Source organism: Zosterops lateralis (genome assembly GCF_965231275.1).
Source record: "Zosterops lateralis genome assembly, chromosome: 10".
In the NCBI taxonomy this organism is placed as follows: domain Eukaryota; kingdom Metazoa; phylum Chordata; class Aves; order Passeriformes; family Zosteropidae; genus Zosterops; species Zosterops lateralis.
In genome coordinates this window covers 21,721,468-21,742,423 of record NC_139770.1, presented here as the reverse complement: position 1 = coordinate 21,742,423, position 20,956 = coordinate 21,721,468, and the positions used below count along the sequence as shown (strand labels likewise).

General features: G+C 49.0%; 2 protein-coding genes across 4 annotated transcripts; both read left to right on the top strand.

The window, feature by feature from the left end:
• The first annotated feature begins 38 nt into the window (after positions 1-38).
• D2HGDH (D-2-hydroxyglutarate dehydrogenase) lies at positions 39-8,136 on the top strand. The gene is made up of 9 exons (XM_083868986.1): positions 39-531; positions 1,747-1,804; positions 2,754-2,893; positions 3,253-3,446; positions 4,868-5,036; positions 5,609-5,752; positions 6,184-6,326; positions 6,470-6,635; positions 7,747-8,136. The coding sequence occupies exons 1-9, from the start codon at positions 276-278 to the stop codon at positions 8,019-8,021; spliced, it is 1,545 nt and encodes a 514-aa protein (XP_083725112.1). The 5' UTR covers positions 39-275; the 3' UTR covers positions 8,022-8,136.
• Positions 8,137-13,868: 5,732 nt separating this feature from the next.
• Positions 13,869-20,855, top strand: GAL3ST2 (galactose-3-O-sulfotransferase 2). Of its 3 annotated transcripts, XM_083868977.1 has the most exons (5): positions 13,899-13,995; positions 14,218-14,339; positions 17,613-17,699; positions 18,125-18,404; positions 18,777-20,855. In XM_083868977.1, the coding sequence occupies exons 3-5, from the start codon at positions 17,680-17,682 to the stop codon at positions 19,578-19,580; spliced, it is 1,104 nt and encodes a 367-aa protein (XP_083725103.1). In that variant the 5' UTR covers positions 13,899-13,995; positions 14,218-14,339; positions 17,613-17,679; the 3' UTR covers positions 19,581-20,855. The 3 variants fall into 3 exon arrangements, with proteins under 3 accessions (XP_083725102.1, XP_083725103.1, XP_083725104.1); XM_083868976.1 differs by lacking the exon at positions 14,218-14,339 and having other exon boundaries at positions 13,869-13,995; positions 18,777-20,854; XM_083868978.1 differs by lacking the exons at positions 13,899-13,995; positions 14,218-14,339 and adding an exon at positions 17,163-17,478.
• The last annotated feature ends 101 nt before the right edge of the window (positions 20,856-20,956 follow it).

The window sequence follows — 20,956 nt, the reverse complement described above, 5'->3', positions numbered from 1 at the left end:
GGGCGATGCCGCCCGCACGCGATGAGCGCGTTCGCTCTCCTCGCGTGCGGGCGGCAACGCCCCCTGGCGGCTTGGAGTGAGGCGCGCTGCGCGTCCCCGCCGCTTCCAGCCCACGGAAAAGGCCGTGTGTAGCGGGATAATCCCGGATTTCCCCCAGAATTCCCGGGGATTCGCACTGCTGTGTCGCGGGGGAACGCGGCGGGAGAAGCGGCAGAGACTCCCTGAGGCGGTGCGCGTCCCCCCTCAGGGCCGTGGGGAAGGGGGGGTTTATTTCCATGGCTTCTGCAGTGCTGTGGCGCCGCGGGGCCGCCTGGCTGAGGAGGAGCTGCCGGCAGCCGCGGGGTGTAAGGAGCTGCTCCGGCTCTCGGGACGTGGTGCCGACGAGCGAGCGGTACGCGGTGAGGCGGCTGCCCTTCGCCCGGCTCGGGGAGCGCGATGTGGCCTTCTTCGAGCGCCTCCTGCCCGGCAGGGCGCTCACCGCACAGGAGGAGGTGAAGCCTTTTAACGTGGACTGGCTGAAGTCCGTGCGGGGTAAGCCAGCTGCTTGTTGTGCTCGGTTGGTGAAAGCTCCGTCCTGCCTCTTGTTAGTTATCTGGACAACGAGTTTGCAAGGAAGTCTCGTCTGTGTTTATGGATCACATCTGTATAGATCATAGAGTTGGAAGGAGGGTTGTGGAGTCCAACCCCTGACCCTGCACAGACACCCAAACAATCCCAGCCTGTGCCGGAGAGCGCTATCCAAACACTCCTGGAGATGGAGCCCTGGGGCCGTGCCCATTGCCTGGGGAGCCCGAGCAGTGCCCGACCGCCCTCTGCGGGAGCATTCCGTCATCTCCAGCCTGACCCTTTCCTCAACAGCTCCAGCTGCTGCTCCCTCGGGTCCTGTCACTGGTCACCAGAGACCAGATGAGTGCTGCCCATCCAAAATGAGTTTTTCTCATAAAATTGTTCCTTTAAGAATTACCTGATACCTGATAAACTCTCACTTTCGAGAGAATTGAAAACCTCTAACTTAATAATTAATTTTTTCCTGAGACAAGTTGATTCAGCTAACAATCAGGAAATCTCAGGAAAGAATATGAAAGCTTTTGGGAGACTTGGTTGCAGCCTTCTAGTACCTTAAGGTGGCTTGTAAAATGAGGGAGAGAGACTTTATAAAGATAACTTGTAAAAAGGAGGGAGAGAAACTTTTTATATGGGCCTGGAGTGACAGGACAGAAGGGAATGGCTTCCCACTGCCAGAGGGCAGGGTTAGATGGGATATTGAGAAGAAATTCTACTCTGTGAGGGTGCTGAGGCCCTGGCAGAGTTGCCCAGAGAACCTGTGGCTGCCTCATCCCTGGAAGTGTCCAAGGCCAGGCTGGACAGGGCTTGGAGCAACCTGGGATAGTAGAAGGTGTCCCTGCCCATGGAATGAAATGAACTTTTGGGTCAAACCAAATTAATTAACCCAAATCTTCCTCTGATTCTAAATCAAGCATTGTGAATTCTCTGTTGCTTCTGTCAAAGACTTCATGAGAATTTAAACCATTTCCCATTACCCCCAGTGGGAGCCAAGTCTGCCTATACATGCAAAGTTTTTGCAGGGCTTAAAGGGAAAGGCTGCTGTTGAAATGCTTGTTGTCAAAGTGGTTGAAATGCCTAACAGTGGAGGAAGTTATTCCCCACCTCATGCTTTCCCACCTGTTTCTTTCTGACCTCTGCAGAGCCACAGCTTGCCTTGAGAGTCCCTTGCTTTCATTGCAGGCTGCAGCCAGCTGGTGTTGAAGCCACAGACGACGGCAGAGGTGTCTCAGGTGCTCAGGTAACACACCTTTTCTGCTGGGATTGGTGCTGAGGAGACCTGGGTTGATTCAGGGATGATCCAGTGTGTGAAGAGAACTTGGAGGTGTTCAGACACCAATTCCTTAAGCACTGGAGTTGCTGAGGCAGTTTTCTTTGTGACTTTTCTGTTCTGATAAATGGCTAAAATTGGGTATTGTACAGGTGCTCAGAAAAGAGAAGTTTTGTGAAAGATTCAGGAGGGTCTGTTTGAAAAGACAAAGAAGGTTAGGGCAGAACTGGGCAGTTTGAGGGTCTGTTTTATCCACACTGGTGTGAGCACAGCTCTGATCAGGCAGTGCTGTGCCAGATTACTGTTTGGCTGGAGAGCTGAAATCTGCAGGAATGTGCTCCTGGCTCTGTTAAAACAGGGATGCAGAGCACAGGAAAGGCAGACAGGGTTCTGAAGGAGCTCTGGTGCTGTGAGGCTCTGTGCCACCCCTTGTGCAGGAGCTGCTGTGAGCTCAGGGAGGATGTGGCAGGTGGGGCAGCTCAGGCACAGGTTTGTTGCCTACAGGACATTAATTTCTTGGGAGGAGAAGGGCAGTCCTGTCTGAAACCACTGCCAGGGGTGGCTGTCCGAGCCCACTGAGGAGCCCAGGCTGTTAACAGCCTGCTGCAAAAACATCTTCTGTAGAAACATAAGCAGTGCTTTCCAGGCAGATGTTGGGTGCCAGATGTGTAGATACACACGGGGCTAACCCCAGGTGTTGGTTCTTTGCTCACTCTGGGCTGAGTTCACACAGAGGTTGCAGTTTCTCATTTTGTCATTGAAATTGTCTTCTTCCATCAATTTGATCTTTTGGTGAAATGCTGCTTAATTTTAAGCAGTGTTGTCACTACAGTCAACACTCATGTAAGGGTGAAATTTCTCTGACAGACTGATTATGGCTTTTAAATGCATAACAACTCAAAAACCTCTTTCCTTCCAGGTACTGCTATGAGAAGAACCTGGCAGTGAACCCTCAGGGGGGGAACACAGGCCTTGTTGGGGGCAGCGTTCCTGTCTTTGACGAGATCATTCTCTCCACTGCTCTCATGAACCAGGTCATCAGCTTTGACAAGGTGTCTGGTAAATATTCCAGGGATATGGAGCAGGGTTCAGCCCAGCAGCATCATAAGGAGGTTTGTGTGGATTTGGGGGGTTAAGGGTCAGGCTGGTGTGAGTATCTCTGTTCAGAAAGGGAGAACAACAAGCAGGGACACACTTAATGTGATTGTGTTTTACCAGTCCAGAGGTGTGGGTGATGAGATATTGAGGCAACAGCAAAGCTCCCTGAGGCTTGAGGAGGGGTCAGTCCCTGGAGCATGCACAGACTTGTGCATTTAAGCTGAATCCCAGGAATTTTTGAAGGAAGAGGTGGTTTTCTGCTCATACTGCTCCTGCTTCGTTCTCAGCTATCAGCTCATAGCAGGGCATTTGTGTTGCAGGAATCCTCGTGTGCCAGGCGGGCTGTGTGCTGGAGAGGCTCAATGAGTACGTGGAGGAGCAGGGGTTTATCATGCCCCTCGACCTGGGGGCCAAGGGCAGCTGCCACATCGGGGGGAACGTGGCCACCAACGCTGGCGGCTTGCGGCTCCTGAGATACGGCTCCCTGCGTGGGACCGTGCTGGGCCTGGAAGTGGTAAGGCGAGTACCTGGCACTTCCCTTCTCTGCTTAATCCTCTGCTGCTTCTTCCTTCCTGCTCTTCTAACTATCCAGCACACAGACAAGTTCCTCTCCAGACTTCCACTCTTTATCTTTTCCTTGTTGGGCTCTGTTGAGAAGGGTCAGCACATGTCTTCATGTGTAGCATGCTATTGCTGCTGCACTTTCCATCTTCCTGACTTCCAGTGCTTGCTGACAGAGGTGGTGGGAGGTGGTTTGCCAGATCAGATAAGTAAAAAGAAGTTAGAGGGCGGTTAGGGGATCCCAGGTTATGGGTCTCTGGAACACTCTGCTAAACCCATCCTGCATCACGCTCTTCTAGTGGCTGCTCACTCAGATTTTAATAGAATCACAGAATCACAAACTGGTTTGTGTTGTATGGGACTTTAAAGATCATCCTGAGGCTTAAAGCCCACCCCATAACAGAGCTGTCTCCTTTGGGTTCATTTGGCTACTGGCTGTGTCCTAGAGTCTCTGCTGTTCCTCAGCTGCTCCTGTCCTACAGGCAAGTGCCTTGGGATGTAAAGGCTGGATTAGGAGTTCGGAAAGTTTTCACAGCTGGGAAATTTGGGCAGGTAACTATTGGCGATTGAAGGAGAGACTTGGAGACTGACCATGATCAGAATCCGATTTTACTCAGGTTTTCTAAGAACTTATATACTGTTTTAGTAAGGTTAATAATTTCTACTACAAGAATTAGATTAAAAGATCATACAAACAACTCATACATTTTTCAACATCTTCATCATAGGAAGTTGATTCTTCTTCTGTAAACAAGTTTCTAATCTCATCTTCTTATAAGCTCAAAGTTCTGTTTGTCCTCACCGGGGCATCTTAGTCACCAGACTAGATATGCTAATTAAGTCTGTCTCACTCTCGTGAATCCCCACAGGTAACAAAAGCATGGCTTGGTTTTACTGTGGAGGCTTAGAAAGGAGAGTATTTGTCTCAGGCCAGTTTGGCTCTAATGTCAAAACAGCCTTTGATAACCAGTCTTGAAGATACTCAGCCTTCATTTAAGGCTCAAGGGGCAGAGGGTTTACTTCATTCTGCTTAACTGTTCACTGTTTCAAGTAGCTTTCCTTGTTTCTGCTGGATAGTGGGAGCTAGGGCTGCAGAGAATGGCTGGTCTTCTCCACCATTAGTAAGAAAAGCAGAGCAAACTGCATCTTCTGTTATTATTTGTCCTGATGGAAGGAGAGAAGTAGGAGGGAAATATCTGCTCAGGTAGGATATAGAGGGGGGAAGAGCTGGGAATGGAGGAGCAGTGTGGGAATGGGCTGCAGCTGTGTCCTCGTGCTCAAGGTGAGTGACACTTCCCATCAGCTTGGTCATAGGCAAGTTGATGGCAGAGATTCCTCCCCAGGTGCTGTGACTGGGCCCCTGTGTTCCCACAGGTGCTGGCTGATGGCTCAGTTCTGGACTGTCTGACCTCTCTGCGCAAAGATAACACGGGCTATGACCTGAAGCAGCTCTTCATCGGATCCGAGGGCACCTTGGGAGTTATCACTGCTGTCTCCATACTCTGTCCTCAGAAGCCTAAGGCTGTCAATGTGGCATTCCTAGGTAGAAGCTGATATTAATGATTTCACACCTGAATTCAGAGCTTGGGAATAGGGATAGAGAGGAGAAAGCACTGCTCAGCCTGCTGAGCTGGACTGCCAGCATCAGCTGGTGTCTGGGAAATAGTGTAGGGCTCTGTGCTAAAATACCTGTGCAGATATTTAATATCTCTTGAAATACATGCAGGGGCAGGTTGTTCTATAAGGAAAGTGGAGCCAGGAGATTAGCAGGGTGAGGAGGTAGGCAGGACAGTCCCCTCACTGGTGAGGGAGGGCCTGGTCTGACATGAGTAGGGCAAGACTGTGAGAGTAGGCAGGGGCAGCCACCATCCAGGAGTCAGGGGAGAAGCAAGGTGATGAGGCAAGGCTGAGAAATCACATCTACAGGTCAGGCTCTGGATCAGCAGAGTATGTGGCCAGGCACAGCTGCTTAAAAGCTGCTTCTGGGTATCCCTCAGCAGGTCCAGAGTTGTTTGTGGGGAGCCTTCACTGAGAGTTTTTTACTTTACAGAAACCTCCAAAGGATTTGGAGTGGTCTCTGTTTTTTCGTCCTGATTCCTCTCTGTTCTGTTGAAGGGTGTCAGAGTTTTGCCAAGGTTCTGGAAACATTCACGACCTGCAGAGCTATGCTGGGTGAGATCCTGTCTGCCTACGAGTTCATGGATGAGAAGTGCATGGAATTGGTTGAGAGACATCTCAAGCTGTCCAGCCCAGTGGCAGGTACCAGTGATATTCACACTGTAGAAAGGGGCACTGTACTGCTTGGGAATTTTTAGACTACTTTTAAACACTTCTAAAAAGTGACTCATTTTAAAAAGTTGACTCACTGACTTTTAAAAAGTTGATGATTGTGTGGGCATCCCTCATAATTTTTGTATCTGGTATATCCATTCCAAACTCCTTTTATCTGTAAAGATGAGACTTCTTACTCGTATTTGTCCTCACAAAGCTGCTAGCTTTCTGGAAAGTGGTTGCTTAATAAAAGATCTAGCATGTCACTGAAGTGCCCTACAGATAAGACTGCCCTCCCTCCCTCCCTCCCTGGCACCAGAGAGTCTGGGCCATAACATGTGGAGAATGCTCCAAAAACTGCCCTGAATTCCTCTGTTTTGCCCAGGGCATCTACTAACTTTGTTCTCCCTCATTCTCAGACAGCCCTTTTTATGTTTTAATTGAAACTTCGGGCTCCAACTCAAGTCACGATGAAGAGAAATTGAACAACTTCCTAGAACAGGCCATGGCTTCTGGCTTGGTCACTGATGGAACTGTGGCAACGGACGATAAGAAAATAAAGGCAAGTCAGTGTTTCCTCTCCCACCAATCTCTTTGACATGGATTTGTGTTTTATATGAGAAGTGTTCAGACTCAGCTTGGTGTATGCATGGAGCCCAGGAGCTACTTGGTTTATGTGGGTTTCTGTGATCCTTGGTTCCTCAGAGGCTGTGGAGCCTGCGGGAGAGGATCACCGAGGCCCTGACCCACGAGGGTTACGTGTACAAGTACGACATCTCCCTGCCCGTGGGGAAGCTCTACGACCTCGTGGATGATATGAGGGCTCGGCTGGGCCAAAGTGCCAAAAACGTGGTGGGCTACGGCCACTTGGGTAAGTGGGGTGCTGGGAAAGGAGGTGATGGCCCTTCTGTGCTGATGGTGACAGGCTTAAATTGAGGGCTGTGGGAGAGGAGGGTGCATCAGGATCTTTGTATTTGAATTTCACTGCTTTCAGACTGTTTTCTATACACTGATGGCAGGAACTGGTCATCTGTATCTTCTTGCTGTGTACTTTCTATTGGATCGTTAATTTGGTGGATGTTCTTAGACACATTTGGCAGATAACCACTTTCTTGTCCAAAGTGATTAATCCTACTGGAAATGAGGTTTTTGTGAGCCATTAACCCTCCAACAGAGAGTGATAATGATAAATGCACAGAAAGGTTTATAGATTTGTCTGCAGGCTGGGAAACTAATCTGATTTTACAAGCAGGTAAATTGGTCCTTTAGCAGAGCTGTTCTGTTACAAAAAAACCCACAAAACACTCTTGAGCACACTTGATTAGGGATCATTTGAAAGACAAGTTGCATGACAAAGGCTCCCTGTTGGTAGCTCTTTGAGGACTAAGCTGTGTGTTGTGAGGGTTTGCTAGGATGCAGGAGGAGGATGAGTAAGTTGTATTTATCTTTGTGTGTTTTGTCTTTCGGAGTACCCACAACTCTGTGCTAATCAAATACTGTCACATGCAGTGGCAAAAGGAGAAATTGTTCTGCTTTCTTTGTTTCTGTTGACTCGGTGCCAAAGCACATTTAGAGCATTGCACAAAGATAATAAGGAGAGAAAAAATGATGAAGGGCCATGTTAGAATCTAATGATCATTATGAAATGCCATGGGGAAAGTCTTTGTTATTGCATCACGGTGCTGGCACAGTCATTAATGCAGCACAGTGGGAATTTTAAAATCACAGAAGTCGGAGTTTGAGAATAGCTCAACTCAGAACCCTTCCTCAAATATTGCACTGGGAGCATGGAAAAGCAAAAATCCTTTTTGAATTATTTATGCACAGAGAAGCTGACGTTTGTAGGACAGTGAGCTTGTTGTCCTTTTGGCACAGTTTGCAGACTAACAAAGGCCCTGTTGTTTGAGAACGTGAAGGGGTCAGGAAGGAGTTTCTATTGCAGGTTTTTCTCCCAGACCCACCTGTGCCATATTTTCTTCCAGGAGATGGGAACCTGCACTTGAACATCACGGCGGAGTCCTACAGCCATTCCCTGCTGGATGCCATCGAGCCCTTTGTGTATGAGTGGACTGCCAGGTGCAGTGGGAGCATCAGTGCAGAGCACGGGCTGGGCTTCAAGAAGAAGCAATTCATCCAGTACAGTAAACCACGCGGGGCAGTGGTGCTCATGCAGCAGTTCAAAGCCATGCTGGATCCCAAAGGGATCCTCAACCCCTACAAGACGCTGCCCTCGGCTCCCGAGTGGGGCCTGTGCTGAGGAGGCAGCAGGGCAGGGCAGCTCCAGCTCTGCACCTGCACTGGAGCCATAAACACACTGGATCAGCAAACACGTGGAGTGCTCCCTGTTTGATTTTGTTTGTGAGATGGAACAAGTAAAGGAATGTGGTTGCTCTTTTTGGAGGTGCCTGCTCTTGCTGAAGAACACACTGCTGGGTTTCCTACTTAGTCTAAATATTGAAACACAGAGGTGCTGTGTGTGTATGAGTGTCCCAACTCTCTGTCCCCTTGGGTTTGCTCTGAATTATCAGTGGCAGCAGCCAAAGCAGGCATTTTCTCACTTGGGCTATGCAAGTGAAGCATCAGAGACACAGGAGAACCTGTGGATGCAAGTATTCTGAGTGAAGGTGTTGTTCTACCTCACTTGTTGAATCTAATACACTTATCCTACACCCACTACAGCATCTGGTTATAGCCTCTTTAGTGATGCCACCTCCAGGTTGTCCCAAATAAGCATCAGTGTTGTCCCATGTACAGATTTGCAGTGCTGGAAGGACTGGCCAGGGAGGAGAGGGTGCTGGAGACCCAGCTTCTGGATTTTATCAACTGGAGGAGAAATATCAGTAGCCAGGCTGAGGGAGGGGATCCCAGCCCTCCTGCCTGGCCAGGGGAATGCTCTAGGCATGCCAGTATTTCCTGCTTCCTTGAGTTCTAGTCTGTTCTTCACAGCAAATCATGATTTGCTCTCACAGAGAGGTGTAAAATTATCCCTCCCAACCTGGCTGGATAATATCTGGGATAATCTGGAGTGGTAATTTAAAAGGACGGGGCTTGGAGCAACCTGGTCTAGTGGAAGGTGTCCTTGCCCATGGCAGAGAAGTGGAATGAGATGGGCTTTAAGGTCCCTTCCAACCCAAACCACTCTGTGACTCTACACTGGGAATGCTGTGGACTCTGGAGGGACAAGAGGCCAACAGAGGGATCTGCACAGATCCCCATTGGGCTGTGCCAGTGGGGTCTGCCCAGATCCCCCATTGGGAAATGCCTGTAGGATCTGCCCAGATCCCCCATTGGGCAGAGCCAGTGGGGTCTGCACAGATCCCCATGGGACACTGCCAGTGGCACAGAATTCCGAAGTCCAAGTGCTAGATTCTGCACCCAGGGTGGAGCAGCCTGAGCACCAGTGTGAGCTGGGTGAGGAGGGGCTGGGGATCAGCCCTGCTGGAAGGATCTGAGGGTGCTGCTTGGCAGCAGCTCAGGAGAACCAAGGCCAGGAGGGCAAATGCCATCCTGGTGGCTCCTGACACACGTGGCCAGGGCTCAGGGAGGGGAGCAGGGTCTGTGCTCAGCACTGGGGCCTCACCCAGAGCCCTCAGGGTTAGAGGTAATGGGAAGGTGCTGGAGGGTGTACACAAGAGGAGAACAACGCTGGGGCTGGGGCTGGAAGGTGTGACCTGGGAGGAGGCTGAGGGCTCTTGGTTTGTCTGGTTTGGAGAGAAGGAGGCTGAGGGACAACCTGATCCCCCTCTGCAGCTTCCTGAGGAGGGGCATGGATAGGGAAGTGCTGATCTCAAAGCAGGGCCAGGGGAGGTTCAGGCTGGACATTAGGAAGTGTTTCTTTATAGAGCAGATCATCAAATACTGCACCAGGCTTCCTGGAGAGGTGGCTGATGCCTCAGACTGTCAGTGTTAAGAGGCGCTTGAGCAGTGGTGTAACTTTAGGGCAGCCCTGAACTGGTGAGGTAGCTGGACTGGATGATTGTCCTGAGTTCCTTCCAGCTGAACCATTCTACTCTAACATGGAGGGTTTTGTTGGTTTTAGGGTTTGGTTTCATGTACTACAGTCTGTTTTGTAATTTATGGTTTGTTGTACAAAACCACATCACCCATCTGCTACAGAGGGCACTGAGTCATTAATCTTTGGCTTACTTGGTGTTTGCTAGTCATAACCATATTTACTGATACATGTCACTCTTAATCCAGGCTCTCTTGTATCCAAATGAAGCAGGTGGTGATAATAAAGAGGCAGGGGATTTGCCAAAGGTCACTTACCTGACAACTTTTTACAACAAAAGGATTTTTTTCTATCAACATGGGCAGAGCAGTGGATGTCAGCAAAGTTATTGATGCTCTTTCCTGCAATTTTCTCCAGGCTAGACAGGGATTTGAGCAGCCTGGCCTAATGAAAGGTGTCCCCTGCCCATGGCAGGGCGGTTGGAACAAGATGAGCTTCCAACCCAAACCTTCCTGTGATTCTTCTGGACTGCCTGGGTGGGCTGTGGGACAGGTAATAAGCTGACTCAGGCTGTGCTCAGAGGTGCCAATTGATGGATTTTACTCCAGTCTACTGGTTTGGGAAGCCTTACTGAATGCCATGACAGTTGGAAAGGTGGTGTCTTATCCAGTACCCATCTTCTCTATTACCTGCTTTTCAGAGATGTTGGCTCTTCCATAGGGCAGTGAAATAAATGTTGCATCCAGAGCCTTGATCTTCAAAGAAAAACCATCCTAAAGAGTGTTTTCTCCTGTTCTAAGGCAGAACACAATCTCTACAAGCCTGCACACTGTCAGATTGCACTAAGGATGCCGACTTGTGCTCAGCAACATGTTGCAATGCCCTTCTCAATGCAGTTCTAAGATCACACCTCTCTCAGCTTGGCCACATGGATGCTTTTGACAGAAATGCCTCCATGTGTTCCATGGCCTGCCCATATCTAGTGCTGCTCTCCACTCTTGTTTGTTTAACCCTTTCTCTCCACTATGGTGCACTCTCCACCTCTCCCTTCATCCCTTAGGATGAGTCAGAGAGGAGCTGATTGTCCTCTTCTGGGGTGAAGCAAAGTGAGCAATGCCGTCATTTGCAAAGAGGAGGAATTTTGTCATGGAAATGGTGGTCAGGCATTGGAAAGGGCTGCCCAGGGAGGTTGTGGAGTCTCCATCCCTGGAGGTGTCCGAGGAATACCTGGGCATGACACTTGGTGCTCTGAGCTGTGGGGATTGGTCACAGGCTGAATTCAATGGTCTTGGAGGTCTCTTCCAACCCAAATGGTTTTGGAATTCTGTGGAAAGAGAAGACAGCCTGTGCAATACAGCCAGCCTGTGCTGCTTGGGTGTGGGGTGATGAAAAAATATGGGAAATCCATGATGTCGTTGGAAGAGAAATATGCAGGATTTGCTTTCTGCCAGGATAGGCTGATGCAGCGAGTTCTTTCCGGATCAGGCTGTTTACATCTTCTGCCCCTTTCTTGCACCATTCCTTCTTTTTCCCCCCCTAAACTACTGACCATCACTGTGTAAAATACAGACTTTCCATGTGAAAGGCTCTTTTTGGGAAGTGGAACTTTCCATAATTCTCTTTTTCAGGTGTGTACAGAGAGGGTGCTCTGGAGGGAGACACACAACCCTCTGCTATGGCTGGGGAAGTTCTGGCACGGCTCCATTTAACCATCTTCCTTACACATGAAGACCCTGAAGCTCCATGTAGGTTTTACTGTTTCATTAAACAATAGAGCAGTTCCCTGAGGGAATACAAGGGAGGTGTTAGTGTAGGATTATTTTATATCTTTCCTAGACCTTACTTCTGTGTTCTCAGTGATGCTTTCACATAGTGATGCACTGTTGTTTATAGGAGGGAGAGACAGGGTGAATACATGTATGTGTATTTTTAGAAAGAATCATTGTGACAGGAAATTCTTGTCCAAAACTCTAATTTTTCTGAGACAGACCTAAATACTAGAATGCTGTGGATGCTCCACACTTAGAACCAGTGGTTTCCTGGCACAGTAAGGACTTGGCTTTCTCTACTGGTTTTGCCTCTCTCTGTACAGGCTTATGGCTGGGATAGAGTTAATTTTCTTCACAGTGGCTAGTTTGGATCTGTGTTTGGATCAGCAGTGGAAGCACAGGAATGTTGTAGCTGTTGCTGAGTGGTGCTTGCACAACATCAAGGTCTTTTCTGCTCCTCACCCTGCCCCACCAGCGTGGGGCTGGGGTGCACAAGGAGCTGGGAGGGGACACAGCCGACCCTGAGTGACCACAAAGGTCTCCCAGACCACAGGAGGCCGAGCTCAGCAATAAGAGCTGGGCAGGAAGGAGGAAGGGGGTGTTCCCAAGTCACTGTTACGGGTGATGGAGCCCAGATTTCCTGGGATGGCCAAAACCTGTCTGAGGCGGGAAGCAGGGAATTAATTCCTTTTGATTTGCCTGCATGTTCAGGTTCTGCTCTACCTGTTAAACTGCCCTTATCACTACCCACGAGTTTTTGCACTTCCACTTTCTGATTCCCCCCATTCTGCAAGGGGCCAACCTCCCCCAGGGTCTGACTCCCAACAGGAAGCAGGAGGAGGATGGAGTGATGAATCTCACCCCAGCCTCCTGTGTCACCTGGCTGCCCTTCCCTGCCCCAGTCTCTGAGCAGCCCACCTCCACATGAAGACAAGTATTCATGCCTGGCACCTTTTTTTTTTTTTTTTTTTTTTTTTTGCATAACCAAAGCTGACGATTTGTGTATAACACCCCAGGAGAGAGCAATGAATCAATTGTAAAAGTGTAAAAAATGGGCTTTTGTGATCCGTGGGCTCTACCAGCTCCTGAGCGAGAAATGGCACAGCTGACGTGTGTAATGTAACAGGAGAAAGAGGTTGCTGAAACGTGCCCCCCCTGCCAGCAGCAGCTGGTGCTGTGCCAAGAGTAACCCTAGAAATTCTCCATAAAAGAGCACATTGACTCAGGTTCTACCAAGAAACTCGAGGAAAGCAACCCTACACCTTGCTAATCTCTGCATCTTGGTAAGTGCTGGAGTTGGGGTTGGTCTGGGGAAGCTGTGATTTAAAAAGAAATGCTGTGTATTTGGGTGCTCTGGAAATGTAGCAACGTAGGTGAAGGATCCTGGAGTGCTGAGGATTTGGCTGTTGGTGGGCCACGTTGGGCCAACACCACACAAGGGTTAGAAAGGTGGCACTGTGTGTAGGGAGGGAAAGAGGACCACCAGGAGGTGCATGGAACACAGCATGGCCATAAAAGACCAAAGAAACGGCTCAATCCCCCCCTAATCCCCAGGCTGGGAGATATGGGTACACTTTTAGTTGCCCAAATGAGGAGAGCATTGGCTTCATCCCTGTATGGGGACCAGGGAGATGACCCCACCTCCAGACCTGCAGGACATTCTGCTCTCCCAGGGCAAACTGCAGCAATCAAACCCAGTTTGTGAAGTGCTTGTGTACAGCAGCCTCAGTGGAATCTAAAATTCCTGCATAATCCGAATTGTTACAGTTGTTAGTAACACCAAAGATAAAGCATAAAATAATGCTTCTTTAGGGGCAAGATTTCCCCCTCTCAAGGCCTGGATACAGCCAAGTCTGTTAAGCTCTTAACCTCCAGCTACAATAATTGCATTTTTACCAAAAAGTTTGAACTCTAAATGTTTTAAGAGGAATTTTCCGTAGCTGAACACCATTCCTGTTTTGCTGTTGTCCCTAATTTGCTCTTGCCAAATGTGCCTGGCAGGGAATTGCTGTCCTTACCCACCGAGCAAGAAGCAGATAGAAGGGGCAGCAGGCACTGACCGTGGCCCCTGGCGATGTGATGTTGTACAGGGTGACAAAGGTCCAGTGCCCTCCACCAGCCCCCTGCCCGGATCCTGCTGTGAGCCCCTGGCGCCTCCCTCCTGCAGCCGGGAGAGAAAGGGATCCCCTCTCAGGAATCCCGGTTAAACCTTTCCTTCCCGCCAAAGCTGCTGCGAACGCCGTGCCCCGAGGCAGCGCTTTATACCTGTATTGATGTCCTGCCATACCAGCGCTTTTCATGGCTTATTAATTAACTCCCACCCACTCCTGGGAACACCTAGCCACTCCCTTTGTCCTCACCTATCCCAGCCATTTATAGCTGTGAAGGGATGCTAGAAATAGAGACGTAGTCACTAAGAGCCAGAGGAGACAAATAGGCACTGGAGTCGATTTGCAAAGGAGACATTTCCCAGCTCGCAGCAGCATGAAAAGCCCTGGGTGTACTCCAAGGTAAGGGCAGAGGGAGCTGGGTGCTTGGGGTGCTGAACTAAAACTTGCTTTGTAGGAAGGTCTGGATCAAGTAATCCTCGGAAGTCGTTAATAACATATAGAGTTGGTTAACTTTGCTCCAGGAAAGGGATTCGTTTTGCCGTTAGTATTTATTCCCTCTGTTCCAGGTCCTTTAATTTAAAAGAACCTTTTTAGTTTGATGCAGATGTTTGTTATTTTCAGCTGAAGCCAAAGGAACAAGAAGGGGGTCCCAAGCCTTAAAGCATCTGTAGCTGCACCTCTAAGAGAGGTCATTTTACATGTTTTCTTCCCAGAGGGGAGATAGGACGGCACAAGCTGGAAAGGCAAGTGGAACTTCTGGCACGAGCCCTGCCAAGTGCTCTGTGGGTTTTTTGGCTTCTTAGAATTTTGTGTCTTGGCGATCAGCTCCCAAATACTTCTCAAAGGTCTTTCAGGCTCATTTGGGTAACTTCAGTGCAACATTCGGGTTGGGGCTTTCCTGAACTTTGCTTTGCCAGAGCTTAGAGGTATTTCCAACCTAAACAATTCCATGATGCCATGCAGGTCAGGGACTTGCAGTGTTGTGACAAAGAGGGTGTGTGACACTAAGAGAACACCATTTAAAGCTCCCACAGAGACATGCCAGGGTGGTGGGGGTCAAACGAGGGATGAAACCCCAGTGCAGGTTTGCAGACATAGAATCAAAATATTCTGAGCTGGAAGGGTTCCACAGGGATCATTAAGTGCAACTCCTCGTCCTGCAAAGGACAACCCCAAATACCACACCAAGTGCGTGAGAGCATTTTCCAAATGCTTCTTGACATTCTCATAATTTCCATTACATGTATTTGAAGCATAAAGAGCCTGAAGTGTAATCATTCTCGGCAGACTTTAAAACAGTTGTCATGTCTTACTCATTCTGGAATGAGTACTGAAGCAAGGTCTGATAGCAAATCCCACACTGGCCCTGTGCTGTTTTCTGGGAGAGCAGTCACATTGTGTTCAAAACTGTGTGTATGCTCCAGGTGAAGATCCTACACGATTTATGTCAGTAAAAAACCTGAAACATTTCAAGAGCTCTTTTCCAAGCACAAGATGTGCAGAAATGATGGAAGCTTGTTGTAAGAGGAGGGAAATGTGCCATCAGTTTGCTCCGTGAGAGATTTGTTTGTTCAGGCACCTTATTCTCACAGTGTGTGGAAATGTCACTGGAGCCAGTGGCAGCCCTGCCAGTGCAACTGTGGGTGGCCGAGCCCAGGGGGTGATGGGGACACGACTCCCTGCAGTGGTCAGGCACAGGACTCCATGAGGGCACTGGCCTGCACCCTGTACCTGCAACCCTCCTCTCATCCCCGAGGTCTCCATTTTCCCACACTCCTTCCTGGGGATCTCCTCAGTCTCAGTCCCTGTCCTTGGCTCTTCCTCTGGGCACCTTCCTCACTCACCTTTGCTGGCCTGAGGTGCAGCAGAGTTCGCTCCATGTCACCACTCCCTGCTTGTTCCCTGGGCTGGAAGGCAAATTTTCCTTCCTTCCTTCCTTCCTTCCTTCCTTCCTTCCTTCCTTCCTTCCTTCCTTCCTTCCTTCCTTCCTTCCTTCCTTCCTTCCTTCCTTCCTTCCTTCCTTCCTTCCTTCCTTCCTTCCTTCCTTCCTTCCTTCCTTCCTTCCTTCCTTCCTTCCCTCCCACAGGAACAAGCACCATGCCATGATAATGTTTGTCACCCCTGGGACTGGAAGCCTGCCATTTCTGTGTGGGGACTGGCATGTTCATGGACTGTGTCCTGCAGAGATTGGTCATACTTGCTCCTTAAAACTGACCATTCCAGGAAGTCACCGTAGTTCTGGCCTAGATAAGCCAAACTTTCATTCCTCCCTGTGTCCCCAGGGATAAAATCTAGCTGTTTGGTTTGGGGCACATCCAGACAAAACGGGTCTACTGAGAGCATTCAGTTAGGCTGGAGATGAGCTCGGTGTGCTGAATGTGTCTGAATATTTGGAAGCAGAACGGCACCGTGTAATCCCTTATTTAAGTAAACAACTATAAAAATATTGTGGGATGCCTTGAGGTGATAAGGTGCAGAGGTCTAACAGGGAATGTCTTTGTGAAGCAGAAAGGATTAATAGTTCTTCTAGAGTACGTTGTGATCCGGATCTACCTTCAGGATGATTTGGGGTGTATGTGATTTGTTTGCCCCATAAAACATCATTCAGAGTTGCCATTTTGGGGACACTCCCCTAATTAATGAATGGGCTGTTACAGCACCCATTAAACTCGACAGAAAAGGTGCAGCAGGAGGATGTCAGCTGAGGAGGGATCTCCAGGCAGGCAGAGTGATGTGCTTTGGAAAACCACCTCACCTATGGCAGCTTCAGTTTAAATGAAAGACCAAGAAAACTGGTGCAGGGGCTGCGTGTAGCCTGCTCACTGCCCATGGGCTCCTCCGCCTTTCTTCTCCCATCTCATCTCCCAGGACAGGGGATTGTCCCTCTCCCATCCCCCTAACAAGCCTGGGGCCAAAAAATTAGGAAATCCTGATGAAATCTTGCCTTCAGGTCTGTCTCGAAACTCTTCATGCAAAAGCTGTGCTGCAAATTCCTGTCAGAGCTTGGTACCAGCTGTGACTGAGGGTCTTCCCTGACTTTGGGAAGGGCTCTTGGGGGAAGGCCTGAAGGCTTGTTTGCTCCCTTTGGAGAGGAAACCACAAGTGTGGCCATACCATGCTGTAAATTTGGATTATATCTTCTCAAAACAGTGTAAAGCCCGCCTGAGCCAGATCTGCTGCATTTTGGGCATGTCTGCAAACATGAGATTCACACAGAGCTAAAAAAGCTTCTAGGATGAGAGAAGTCAGATCAAACTTGATGGTGAAAAATTCCTTTTAGGTGGGCATCAAGCCTTCAAAAGATCCTCTCTGTGTCCCAGCTGGAGTGCACTGGACCATCCCATTCCAACCCCCTGCATTGTACAGGGACACCTTGATACTTCATGGTTGCTTAATTAGTGCTGGAAATTATTCCTCCCTCATCATTATCCACACCGCCCCCCATTTGAAATTGGGGTGTAATAAATCCATTATAGGTGCTGTTGGGTTTTTTGATTTTCTGTCTTTAAAAAATCCCATTTATATTGCAAAAGAACCTCAGTTTAGTGGTTTTTTTCCAATCCCCATCTTCTGGAGTGATGTGATTACAGGAGCTGCTCAGGTTTCTCACCAGGAAAATCTTTATACCCCTACAAAGGGCTCGTTTTCTGGTGAATAATCCAGGAGTTTGAATAGTGAATAAGCTCTAAAGCCCCAGAAAACCAGAAGAAAAGCAAAACAAAAGGCAGCCAAGCAGAGCAGGAGGCTGTGGGAAGAGCTTAGGTTCTGCCTGAAGTACACTCTGTCTTGCCAAAGGCCAAGATTAGGAGAGTAATAGTGAAAGTGCAATTTCTCACTGTCTTGCCTCTAACACCGGAGCTGCTGGCAGCTCAGTGTCCAAAGGTGGCTGTCAATACTGAGGTATTAAACTGTGCTCACAGTGATTAAACTTCCTGAGGGCAAGATGCAAAATGTGGTGGTTTGGGGTTTTTTACTATTGGATAAAAATCCACTGAAACTCTTCTTCTTTTCTCCAGGCATGTCAGGTGTCTCCTCCTTTTCAGCTTCTTTCTGGGACTTACCTGCCTCTCAGCATTCTTCCATATGAAGAATAAGAATTACGGGTAAGTGAGACAGAAGCAAGGTTGCACAGTTTCCTGTGCCTGGAGCAGCTGGGAGATGACCGCTGAACCTGATTTATTTATCATGAGGGTTGGGCAAATGCTCAAAGGGTGGTGGCCCAAAACTAGGTCCTAGATCCATATTTGGGGAAGGAGTCAAATTAGCCAAAACACAGCCTCTTTGGGAAAAAAATGAGCTGTATGGGAAAAGGGGATTGAGCTGAAATCTTTGATAAGTGAGAATCTGGAGAGGGGGAAAACTGGAGGGGGAAGACATCTACACGGGAGGGTTGGGGCTGATTTGGATGCAGCCTTGGGCCAGCTGCAGCTGTGGTGTCAGAGGAGCACCTGGGTTTGGCTTTGCCAGCTCTCAGAGATGGGGTGCAGCACCAGAGAATCTCTTTGCCCCATCTGCCTCCTTCCTGCAGAATCTCAAAGAGCCACGAGGAGCTGCTGGTCCCTCCCATGCCGTGCCGTGCCAAGACAAACGTCATGTTCCTCAAAACCCACAAGACTGGCAGCAGCACTGTGCTCAACATCATGTTCAGATTTGCAGAGAAGTACAACCTCACTGTCGCCCTCCCTGCTGACCAGCTCTTCCACCTGGGATACCCGAAGACTTTTGTGGCCCAGTTTGTGGAGGGTTTTGAAACCATAGGCCAAAATTACAACATCATGTGCAACCACCTGCGGTTTAACCCTTTGGAGGTAAGGAAGAGCCATGACACCTGAGGAGAAACTTAGTTGGGACAGGACTGACTGTTGCAAGAAGACACAAAAAGAACCACATTCACTCATCAAGTTGAGAGTGAGGAAAAGAAGTTTATTTTTAGATTCAGGGTTTAAATAGAGTTTGGACTTCGACTAGCAACTGGGGGGATGAGGTTGACACCCCTCAGACCCCACTGGTTAAACTAGTAGTTTATTAATTTGTCCTTCCCCCTGGAAGGAATGTATTATTTACCAAACATCAGCCTTTGTTTTTGTTACAAGTGTAAAAAAACTCCAGTAAAAATGAGAAACAATCAGAAGGCTGAAAAATCAGAGCAACAACTAACCTCTTCTTCCTCCCACAAATAGGTAAAAAGGGTGATGGCAGCCAACACCTTCTACTTCTCCATCCTGAGGAACCCCATTCCTCTGCTAGAGTCTTCCTATGTCTACTACAAGAACAATGTGCCTTCCTTCAGGAGCTCCAGGAACGTGAAGGAGTTTGTGGCATCACCCACAAAGTATTACCACCCAGCAGATTACAGGGAAAATATCTACGCCAGGAATATCATGTGGTTTGACTTCGGCTACAATAACAACGCAAAGGATGACACAAGGTACACCCAGGCCGTCCTGAAGGAGATCGAGCAGAACTTCCACCTCATCCTGATAGCAGACTACTTTGATGAGTCCATGATCCTCTTGAAGCATGCTTTGTGCTGGGATCTGGATGATGTGATTTACTTCAAGCTCAATTCCAGAAGCCGGGACACTGTCCAGACGTTGAGTCCGGAGGACGAGGAGCGGATAAAAGCGTGGTGCTCGCTGGACTGGAAGCTCTACCTGCACTTCAACCAGAGCTTCTGGAGGAGGATTGAAAAGACCATAGGGCTCAAGGTGCTAGAAAAGGAGGTGGATAACCTGCGGACCAGACAGAAGGAGCTCATGGAGACTTGTCTCTCAGAGCAGGAGGCAGTGAGGAAGGATCAAATCAGGAATAGAGCTTTCCTGCCTTTCCAGTCAGGGGCTGCAGATATCCTGGGTTACAACCTCAGACAAGACTTGGACAACAGGACTATGAGAATCTGCGAGAAAATGGTCAGGCCAGAACTTCAGTACACGTCCTATCTTTATGCTGTCCAGCACCCACACAAGAAGAGAAAAGAGGTGTAATTGCCATTGCTGTGGAGCAGCCGCCGGGAGAGGCAGCTCCCAGTGTCCAGCTAAGACATGTGGCAACCCACTGTGGCTTCCCACCGCTTTGCATTGCCTTGTCTGACACCCAGCTGACCCACAGGACTCTTGTGCATGAGGGGGATGCACTGGGGGCTTTGTTTGGGGTCACCAAGTTGGTGGTTGGTCTCTTTTTGGGGACCTTGAGCCAATGGCTTTGGATTGAGCAGATCCTGGGTGATCCTGCCTGCCTGCTCCTGGCTGGAGAGAGCCAGGCTGGCTGCAGCTGGCCAAGACATTCCAGCCTCTTAATCATTAATCACGAGCGTGATCATTTGCCTTCATTTCATTCTATTTGATATCCATCGTTACATCAGTGTGGTCACAGCTCACTGGAGCGATTTCTGACTCTGGAGGGTTTAGGGGAGGGGAGGGAAGTGAGGGGAGTGTGACAAGGGGACACCATGCTCCAAGAAGCAGGAGAGGTGGTGGGTGTCCCATCCAGCAGCATCCATACTCAGTGAGGACTAACCACCACACGCTGCTGGAGCTGCCTTTGCTGTGGAGTCCCAGGCATCCTGCCCAAAGCCAGGCAGGCTGGCTGCCTTGCCCAGTGGCATGTAAGCTGTGCCTCTCACATGTCACCAGGTGAATGAGCCTCTGTCCCACATGGGAGAGGTCAGTGCTCCCCTGGGAGGAGGTTTTATGGTCCCTGGGCATGCTCGTTCCTTTGGGTGCAGCATCCCCTAAACCCTTTATCAGCAGACACTTGCTGTGTTGGCCAAACTCTCCAGCACGGATTAGGAGAGGATGGAGTGAGGCACAGCTTTGGGAACATGTTGGAGTCCAGGGCATCCCTCTGGATGACCCGAGAAAGAGGGTCTGGGGTCTGTGAAGGGGGGTTTGCCTGGCACAGAGCTCAGGAAGACACAATCTTTGATTTTGGTCCATGTGAAAAACATCCAACACAGAAGAATTGCAAGTCAAAAATGTGTAACAGACAGTGGTGTAGTTATCACCAGATAGAAGATTTTGTAGTTTTGGGATTTTTAGAATGTAGATGCAAAGGGACAAGATGGAGATTTTAGGGCAGTGCCCTGGGTTCTTCTTCTTCTCCCTTGGCATCCAAATTCTGCAGTGACGTGGGCACAAAGCTTCAGTGGATTGTGTCAAAGTAGAAATGACCCTGTTAGTACAGGTGATAGGCATTGGTACAGAATTGTAAATAATAGACACTTAGTTATCTGTATAAGAGGCAGTGACCTCCCATCACGGGGGGAGTCACCTCGTGTCCAGGCTGCTGTGAACACCTTGGCCAGACACAGAGAATTGTAAGATAAGAAATAATAAACAACGTGAGAAACCAAGAAAACCAA

What these genes read in the sequence shown, in the direction of transcription:
- D2HGDH (XM_083868986.1), top strand. Translation starts at nt 276, where the DNA reads ATGGCTTCTGCAGTGCTGTGGCGCCGCGGGGCCGCCTGGCTGAGGAGG. An exon ending in CAGCTTTGACAAGGTGTCTG is followed by an intron (nt 2,894 to 3,252) that starts GTAAATATTCCA and finishes TTTGTGTTGCAG; the next exon opens with GAATCCTCGTGTGCCAGGCG. An exon ending in CGGACGATAAGAAAATAAAG is followed by an intron (nt 6,327 to 6,469) that starts GCAAGTCAGTGT and finishes TTGGTTCCTCAG; the next exon opens with AGGCTGTGGAGCCTGCGGGA.
- GAL3ST2 (XM_083868976.1), top strand. Translation starts at nt 13,970, where the DNA reads ATGAAAAGCCCTGGGTGTACTCCAAG. An exon ending in AGCCCTGGGTGTACTCCAAG is followed by an intron (nt 13,996 to 17,612) that starts GTAAGGGCAGAG and finishes TCTTTTCTCCAG; the next exon opens with GCATGTCAGGTGTCTCCTCC. An exon ending in ATGAAGAATAAGAATTACGG is followed by an intron (nt 17,700 to 18,124) that starts GTAAGTGAGACA and finishes TCCTTCCTGCAG; the next exon opens with AATCTCAAAGAGCCACGAGG.